Below are 8,404 nucleotides of genomic sequence, written 5' to 3'. Positions count from 1 at the left end.
GGGGGCTGTGGGTTGGGGGAAAGGTCTGTAAAGGGTCCTGGTCCCCATTTTTGGGTTGTGTTTGAGCTGTGCTCCTGCCTGCAGGGTGTCCGCAGCATCCCCTGTGCTGCAGGAAGATGCTTGCTCCCGCTCCAGCTGTGGAGGGGGCAGTGGTGGCTGGCAGATGGTAGGGGGACACCCCCTGCAGGATCAGGCAGGCGTTATGGGGGGCAGAGCTGCTCCCTGTGCCAGGGGTGATGCAAGGCTGGGTGCTGGGAGAAGCAGCGCAAGTGTCCATGAGGTTGGAGGCTTCTGTCTGCAAAGGTTGTCAGGACTTAGCCAAAGACGAGGCCAGTCTGACCCCAACCAGGTCTCCCCCAGGTGCCTCTCCCCACATCTAAATCCTCCTCATCCCTATTGGGATCCAGACATGCCCTTGTCCGTGCTGCTCCCTCCCCAGCTCCCAGCCATCACCGCAGACCTGCCCTCCTGGGGACAAGCCACTGGATTTTCCTCTGGCACCAGCTCCATCAGCTCCGTCTCAGCACATTTAACCCCCTTGCCAAGGCCACCCCCACACTGTTTGAGGGGAACAGAGGCTGTGAGCCCGGTGCTGGGTCAGTGGGAATTCAGGGCTCCCTCAGACCCCCAGAGACCCACCGCGGTGCCCATGGGTTGCAGGGTGGCTGCGCGCCGCTGCCCTGCAAGGGCAAGGAGACATTCAGCCCAGCGTGAGCTTAAAAAAATAGGCATTTTTATTCCAATGTAACTAGAGAATTACGACCCAAGAGAGGAGAGGATTACTCACATTTATCGATAGGCTTATTAGATTACTGCCTAAATAGCTGTGCTTTAGCAGCGTGCTTGTCCGCCTCAAGGAGAAGCAGCGAAGGAGGGTGGTGCATCTGAGCCCTCATCGTCCTTGGTGGCACGGGGAGCGCTGAGCAATGCGGGGCGGGCGCTGTATGGCATCACCTAATCCTGCCCCCACTATTTACAGCGTCTCGGGAGGCAAAAGCTTGTTGACATTTGCGTGGCTGGTCAGGCGCTGAGCTCTGTCCCTCCTGCGTGGCCACATTTGGAGAGGTGGCACGTACCCTGCTTGTGACAGGGTCACGCTCCCCCCGCTCCCAGCCAGGGCATGGTGACGGTGACCGGCACGGGCTGGGAGAGGACAGTGGCACCACCATCCTCTGGTATGAGCGAGGACACTGCCCCACTCATCACAGCTATTCTTTGGCTGGAGGTGTCCATGGTGGTGACAGCCGGGTTGTGTGTCTTCTGTGCCCAAGGCTGTGGCAGACCACCATCCCGGTGTCACCATTAGGGAGTTTGCCCAAATGAAGCAGAGATTTCTCGGGTGTGCTGGGTTTGTCAGCGTTACCCTTGTGCTAATGTGGCTGTTGGCAGCGGTTTATGCAAGGAGCTCTTGCCAGGCACTGATGTGCCCCCAGCCCACACCCCACCAGGAGCTCATGGCTGAAGCGGTTGTGGGTGATGCCCATCACCCAAGCCAGGAATTCGGGGTGCCAAATAATCCTGCTTCTAGCAGCGATGGAGGAGAACAGCTCTCAGGAGGCCCCGGCACTCCTCCCAGCTCTGCCCCGCTACGACACGATGGGGGTGTCCGAAAAGACAGAGCTGATGGACTCCGAGTCCGACTTGAGCTGCAGGACCTTGGGGTGCTTGGCGTCGGGGAAGTCCTCGCCGAGGGCCAGGCGGATCTTGCCGTTCTGCGTCTCCCTGACAGGCTCGAGGAAGACCACGTGCTTGTTGGCGCTGACCTTGCGGTTTGGCCCGTCGGTGGCGGGGGGAGTGGTGCTGAGGATGGAGGACTGGGCGCTGCACTCCTGCGGGGGGCTGAGAGGAGCCGGCTTCTTGCAACAGCTCAGGCAGCGGCAGGGTGTGAGGTACAAGTAGATGATGACGAGCACCAGGCTCACGATGCACCCCAGCAGGGTCGTGAGGCCGGTGCTGAAGGTCTCCCCCTCCGGCTTGGGGAAGTGGACCGTCACGTTGATTTCGCACAACCTGCTGAAATTGTGGGGGCTGTTGATGGCCAAGCCCACGTAGACCCCCGAGTGCCAGGGCCTGGCCACCGCAATCTTCAGGCTGCCGTTGCGGTAGACCTCCAAGGAGCGGTTGCTGTTCCCCGGGTGTTTGATGGGCTCGTGGTGAGGGGAGATCCACATGTAGGTGGTGGCCGTGGCCGGCCGGCTGGTGTTGCAGGCGAGCAGGAGGGTCTGGCCCACCATCACGGGGAAGGGCACGGGGTGAACGTCTTCGGGGCCCGCCGAGCAGTTCTCAAACATTTGGCTGTATTTGAGGAACTTGATCAAGGACCGGGGCACGTTGTCAGACACCTTGCAGGTGTGTTCCTCGAAGAAGTCCTTCACCGAGCTGAAACCTCGCTGCTTCCAGCGCTGGAGCATCAGGTAGAGCTGGCAGCTGCACCTGATGGGGTTGTTGTGCAGGTACAAGCCGTTCCTGATGTTTTCCGGCAGAGCCGCCAGCTCTTCCACGGGGATGCTGCTGAGGCTGTTGGAGGAGAGGTCCAGCGTGCGGAGGTTGTAGTTGCCCAGCCCCTGGACCGAGCGGAAGGGGAAGGTGGTCAGGTTGTTCCAGCTCAGGTAGACTTTCCGCAGGCCGCTCAGCTTGGCGAAGGCGTTTTCGTCCACTCGCGTAATGCGGTTGTTGTAGAGCAGCAGCTCCTCCAGGCTCACCAGTGCGTTGAAGTAGTGCGTCTCCACGGCGTGCAGGTGGTTGGAGGACATGTCCAGGTGCCGTAGGTAGGAGGCATTGTGGAAAGCCTGGGGAGAAAGGTCCTTTATCTGGTTGTGGCTGATGTGGAGGGCCTCGAGGTGCGGGAGGGCGGCCAGCCAGCGGTCGTGGAGCTGGGTGAGGGCGTTGTGGCTGAGGTCCAGCGTGGTGGCGGTGGGTGGCAGCGCCCGGGGCACGCGCTGCAGTGTCTGCCGGCTGCAGCTCAGCAGGTCGGAGGTGCAGATGCAGGCAGGGGGGCAGCTGTGGGGCACGGGGGAAGCGCGGGGAGCCCGGCCGTGGTCACACAGCTGGAGCAGCAGCAGCAGCAGCTTCGCCACCACCCGTGCCCGCAGTGGGTCGGTGGGTGCCCACGGGGACATGGTGCCCGGCAGGAGCCTCTGTGCAGCCCGGCGGAGAAAACGTGCCGTGGTCCTCCCCGCTCTCCCCCCTACGCTCTCTGGGGTGGGGGGCTCTACCGAGCATCCGCAGACGCCCCTTTGCACCCCGCAAAGGAGGATCCCGGTTCCAACCGAGGGGCTTGAAAAGCGTTAACGGGGGGCATCGCCCTGCCCGGTGCTGCCGCCTACCTCTGCTCCGGCCGGCCGGGGGCTGCCCGGGGGCGGCTGGGGGCCGGTGTCCGGCATCGGCGGGGCTGAGGGGCTCCGGCGTTTGGGGCTGGGCGCTGCCTCCCGGAGCCGCTCCTCCCCAGGGCGAGAAGTTTTCTCAGGGCTCCGCTCCGCCGCGGCGCATCCCCGGGCTCCGGTCGCCGGTTGAGCCCTCTCCGGTGGGCGGTTGCCTCCCGGTCCGCATCTCCCGGGGAGCCGGGATGGATGCGGGGGCGCCGTCCCGCTCCGGCCCCTATTTAGTCTCTGGCGGTGTGTTGGAGGAGGGGGGGAAAGGGGGCGGACGGGATCCCATTGGTCCCGGCGCGGGGAGTGGTGGCCACGGCGGTGGCCCCGTGGCCCTTCCCGCCGGTGGGCAGGGCGATGCGCAGCCGGTACCGGCCCCCCGTCGGTGGTGATGGTGGTGGGGTGGGGGCTAAGGACCGCTTCGCCCACCCTCCCGCCTCGCCGGGGCACGGCCACCGTCCCTCCCGGCGGGAGAGCCAACTTCACCCCACCGGCTGTCACCCCGCCGGTTGTCACCCCACCGCCCACCCCCGGGGAGGGTGCTGGAGTAGACCCACCCCACTGTCACCTCCGGGAGCCCCTCCTGTCCCATCCCGCACCCAGGCTGGCAGTGGAGATGGCACTCATCCCCCCCTTCCTCCCCACTGCTTAGCACCCAGATGTGGTCCTTCCTCCTGCTCTTGTCCCCACCACCCCCTGAACAAATTAGCAGGGACACACACACACACACACACACAGGACCCCTGGCCGTGGGGTGAGCCCCCCATGGGGAGTCCCCACGGCAGAGGTGGGAGGTGGCCACAGGATGAAGGACACGCAGGAATGTCATTACCCGGTGTTGGTGGGAAGCAGAAAGCCGGGCTGGGGAATTGGTTTCCATTAGGGCAGCAAAAAGCTAATTTGGCGGCTGTGGCTGCTGCGCACGGAGGGGCTGTTAACCCCCTGCACCCCGGCCCCGGCTCAGGCTGCGCCAAAGGGCTTGCCCGATGGTGGCCACAGAACCACCCCTGCTCTTTGCCAAGGGCTGTGGGCAGAAGCCACGGCACTGGTGGCTGATGGAGACACCCATTAAGGTGCCCTTCATCTGTCCTGACTGTCCCCGCTGATGTTTCAAGGTGGGGAGACCCACACCCTCTTCCTTCTGCCTTGTGGGGGTATCTGCTTGCTTCAGGAGGGGCACCCCACAGTGTAGGGGTGCCAGAGCCCCCAGCAGGAGGCTGCTGCATGGCACCTCTCCTTTTACCCATGCTGTGCCAGGGGGGTGCTGGCTGCTCCAGCCGCCCTCAGCTCCCCAGGCTCAGCCAGGCACCGCTGCAGCCTCAGCAAGTGCTAATGCATCATATCGATCCCCAGAGCCTCCGAGATGGGGTGGGGAGGAGGAGGAGGGCAGCAGCTGCCCTTTAATTGCAGTTGAGCACCACTTGGTTCTGCCAGGAAGGTAGGGCTACTGGGTTGGGTGCTGTGCGTGCCCAGCTGTGCCCTGGGCTCGTCCCCATGGGGCACAGGAGCTGGGGGTGCATCTAGAAGATTGTGGCCATCCCGGGTCACCTGCGGGGGTGGGGGGGGGGGGCCTGGCCCCACGTCGCCACTACCATCACACTCTGTGCTGGGCACAGTGTCCCTGCAGTCTGCAGGGTGGTGCCACCACCCAACTGTGCGGTGGCTGGGGAACCTGGTGTCCCTGAGACCTGTCATGCTGAGGGAGGCCCAGCCAGCTCTGGGGGTGGGGTGATGTTTGGTGGGGGGGGACACACACAGAGGCCTGACTGTCTCCCTTTGCAGGGCCGAGCGTGCCACGGCGGTGCTGCTGGCGGACCCCTGCTTCCAGCTGCGCTCCATCCAGTACCTGCTGGGCCACGCCGAGCCCTTGGCCCTGGCAGCTGCTGCCCCGGCCACCGACAAGCGCCACTTCTCCCTGCACACCTGTAAGTGTGGGCTCCACGCCAGGAGCTGGGCTCTGCTCACCAGCAGCCCCCGGCCACGGTTGGCATGGGGTGGTGGAGGGGAACAGGGCTGGGAGCATCTGTGTCCCCTGTGACACGTTCCAGCCCCCTAAGTCCTGGGGACAGGGGTCTGTGGCTCCCCCATGGCCCCCCAGTGGTGGCACTTGGGATGGGGCTGTGTCCAGTGTCCACTTTTGGCAGCAGTTCTACCCTCTCGCAGTGCCCCATGTCCAGCTTGCTGTCCCCAGCATGGAGATCTGCTGCTGCTGCTGATCATCTGGATGAGCATCTGGATGATGCTGATCCCCAGCAGCAGGGTCCCCGTCCTGGCTGGTCCCCGAAGACAGCTGCAGCCCCCCGCCATGCATCCCCCAACAGCCTCAGGGCAGCATGGTGGGGGGGTGTCACATTCACCCCCATTTTTCCCCCCCAGACACAGAGTACATCAGCGCTGAGGAGCTGGCGAAGGTGGACAAGATGCTGAGCCACCTGAGTGAAGAGTCCAAGCAGGCAGCTGCCACCACACTGGTGAGTCCCCCCACATGGTCCCCACACTCAGTGGCAGCCCCAGCTCCTGGCACACCTGCCCTGGGACATGGGGGCTTTTGCTGCCACCACTAACCACCTGGTAACTCCCCCCCCCCCCTCCAGCCCACCAGCGAGGAAGACCTGTGCCCCATCTGCTATGCACACCCCATCTCCGCCATCTTCAGACCCTGCTCCCACAAGTCGTGCAAGTGAGTACCCCATGTGTGTGGTCCCCACTGGGGTCACTACCAGCCCCTGTGCCCCCCCCCCCAAACTGTGCTGGGGTGGGAGCTCACGCTCTTTCCTCCTCTGTCCCAGAGCATGCATCAACCAGCACCTGATGAACAACAAGGACTGCTTCTTCTGCAAGGCCACCATCACAGGGGTGGATGACTTCACCAAGCCACCCAGCTCGTAGCACCCAGCCCTCACCATGGGCTCCCCCATCTGAGCAGGGACCCCCCCCTGCCCCACACACAGGGCCAGGACCCAGCATGGAGCCGCAGCGTGGGGCAGGGGGCTGCAGGGGCCGGGGGGAAGGCCCGATGCCAGGCTCTGGGGGTCAGCGACCCCCTTGCCCAGCACCTGGGCCACAGCAGCCCCTCTGCCCCATGGGCCGTTCTCAGGGAGGGGAGCCCAAGGTCTGGGCTCTGCTGGGGGGGACACACAGCAGCCCCGGGGACAGGGCAGGGGGGGGCGTTCGGGCTGTTAACTTGCCCCTGGCTGGGGGCTGACTTCATGAAATGCAGCATTAAATTATTCTTCCTTACGTGGTGCCCTGAGATGCGGGGAAGGGGAGCCAGGCTGGCCCCGGCGAGCAACCCAGCGCTGGGGCCACGCTCGGGTGACACTGGGCGACAGACGGAAATATAAATATTTAATGGAAGCAGAGCCGGGAGCGCGGGGCCCACCGGGGGCTGCTACATGATGATGCGCGGCTCTGGCACGGACTCGGCGATGGACTTGTGCGGCAGCACGTTGGCCCCATTGAGGTAGAGCTCGTCGTTGACGATGACATCCTCGCCCAGCACGGTCACGTTCTCCATGCGAACCTGCCCCACAGAAGGCCCGTCACGCCCGCCCCGGCTCAAGGGCTCGGTGCCACCCTCCTGCCCACAGCCCCTGAGCATCCAGGGGAGGCAGGAGGGCAAGGGCTGAGCCCTGATCTCCCCCACGGGGGCCACCCACATCCTCACCCACTGCCCCACGGAGCAGCTCCAGCCCACGATGCAGGATTCCAGCCAGGAGTGGGAGCGGATGCGGGCCCCCTTCAGCACGGTGCAGCGTTTGATGCGCACCCCGTCCTCCACCACCACGCCGGCCCCGATCGTCACGTTGGGGCCGATGACGCAGTTTGCCCCGATCTTGGCGCTGGGGTCCTGGAAGGAAGAGGGGCTGCGTCGGGGCTGGGGGGGACAGCCAGAGCTCTCGGCACGGGCTGCCCCGCTCGGCCAGCGTGGGGACAGGAGGGCACAGCTCAAGGACAGCAGCGAGGGCAGCAGTGGGGGGATGGGGAGAGCCCGAGAGTGATGTGCTGGGGGCTGGCACTTACCACCAGCACGTTCCCTACGACACCGGGCCCCGAGTGCAGCTTCTCGGGGTGCTGAGCCCTCAGCGCCTGCAGGTACATGCACATGCCCGTGAGGAAGTCCTTTGGCTGCCCGATGTCCATCCAGAAGCCTGCAGGGACAGAGCTGTGGTGACAGCCCCCAGCGCGGGGGCGGCAGCGCAGGCAAGACCCCCACCCCATGCTGCCACACGTGGGGCCTTACCCTGCAGCTCCATGGCGTAGAGCTGCCCCTCCTGCGCCATGGCCGGGAAGATCTCCTTCTCAATGGAGGTGGGACGCAGCTGTGGGGACAGGACTCAGGGCTGAGCGGGGGCTCGGCCCCCCGCCCCCATCCTGGCCCAGCCCAACACCCCGGTCCCTACCTGGATGCGTTGCAGGATGCCAGGGCTGAAGATGTAGAGCCCGGCATTGATCTTGTTGGACACGAAGACGCGCGGCTTCTCCACGAAGCGGCAGATGCGGCCGGTGTCGGCCTCGCTCACCACCACACCGTACTTGGCCGGCTCCTCCACGCGGGTGACCACCAGCGAGCCCTCGCCGCCGTGCTGCCGGTGGAAATGGGCCAGCGCCGCGAAGGGGAACTCGCAGATCACGTCGCTGTTGAGGACAAAGAAGGGCTCCCCGTCCTCGGCCAGCAGGTCCCGCGCCAGCGCCAGCGGCCCCGCTGCCCGGCCGTGAGTGACGCCGCAGGGACAAGGTGAACCCAGTGCCCAGGTCCTCCAGGTCCCACCTGTGCCCGTCCCAGTGTCCCTGCTCCCCACCGGCCTTCCCAAGCCCCCAGTCCCTGATCCTCACCCGGCCCTGCTGTTCCTGGTCTTTTCTGTGCCTTTCCTGATGTCCCTGGTCCCTAATCCTGCCCATGCCCATCCTGGCATACCCCTCCCCCTGCCCACGGTGTCCCCCTCCCAGTGTCCCCCGTATCCCCCAGTCCTACCCCTCCATACCCACCCTGCTGGCCACGGTGTTGTCCCCCCCCCAGTCTCCCCCGCCCCACC

The 8,404-nt window shown here is 65.1% G+C and overlaps 2 protein-coding genes across 3 annotated transcripts in view; one reads left to right on the top strand and one right to left on the bottom strand.

Annotated features, from left to right (window-relative positions):
• Window positions 1-6,608, top strand: part of RNF123 (ring finger protein 123) — a 57,661-nt gene extending 51,053 nt beyond the window's left edge. The window contains exons 35-38 of one of the 2 annotated variants that reach the window (XM_014953527.1): window positions 5,151-5,293; window positions 5,745-5,839; window positions 5,963-6,048; window positions 6,158-6,608. In XM_014953527.1, the coding sequence (XP_014809013.1) occupies window positions 5,151-5,293; window positions 5,745-5,839; window positions 5,963-6,048; window positions 6,158-6,257 (424 nt within the window). In that variant the 3' untranslated portion in view covers window positions 6,258-6,608. The remainder of the gene's footprint in view (window positions 1-5,150; window positions 5,294-5,744; window positions 5,840-5,962; window positions 6,049-6,157) is intronic. The other variant, XM_014953529.1, reaches the window with a different exon arrangement.
• An 87-nt stretch (window positions 6,609-6,695) lies between these two features.
• GMPPB (GDP-mannose pyrophosphorylase B) overlaps window positions 6,696-8,404 on the bottom strand; it is a 4,530-nt gene continuing 2,821 nt past the window's right edge. Inside the window, exons 2-6 of the mRNA XM_014953530.1 lie at window positions 7,772-8,193; window positions 7,612-7,690; window positions 7,392-7,519; window positions 7,036-7,218; window positions 6,696-6,891 (exon numbers count right to left, since the gene is read on the bottom strand). Of these exons, the coding sequence (XP_014809016.1) occupies window positions 6,760-6,891; window positions 7,036-7,218; window positions 7,392-7,519; window positions 7,612-7,690; window positions 7,772-8,193 (944 nt within the window). The 3' untranslated portion in view covers window positions 6,696-6,759. The remainder of the gene's footprint in view (window positions 6,892-7,035; window positions 7,219-7,391; window positions 7,520-7,611; window positions 7,691-7,771; window positions 8,194-8,404) is intronic.

The sequence above is a fragment of the Calidris pugnax genome, unplaced genomic scaffold, assembly GCF_001431845.1.
Source record: "Calidris pugnax isolate Ruff unplaced genomic scaffold, ASM143184v1 scaffold247, whole genome shotgun sequence".
Taxonomy (NCBI): Eukaryota; Metazoa; Chordata; class Aves; order Charadriiformes; family Scolopacidae; genus Calidris; species Calidris pugnax.
The sequence above is the reverse complement of the archived record's forward strand: the minus strand, read 5'-3'. Positions and strand labels throughout refer to the sequence as shown.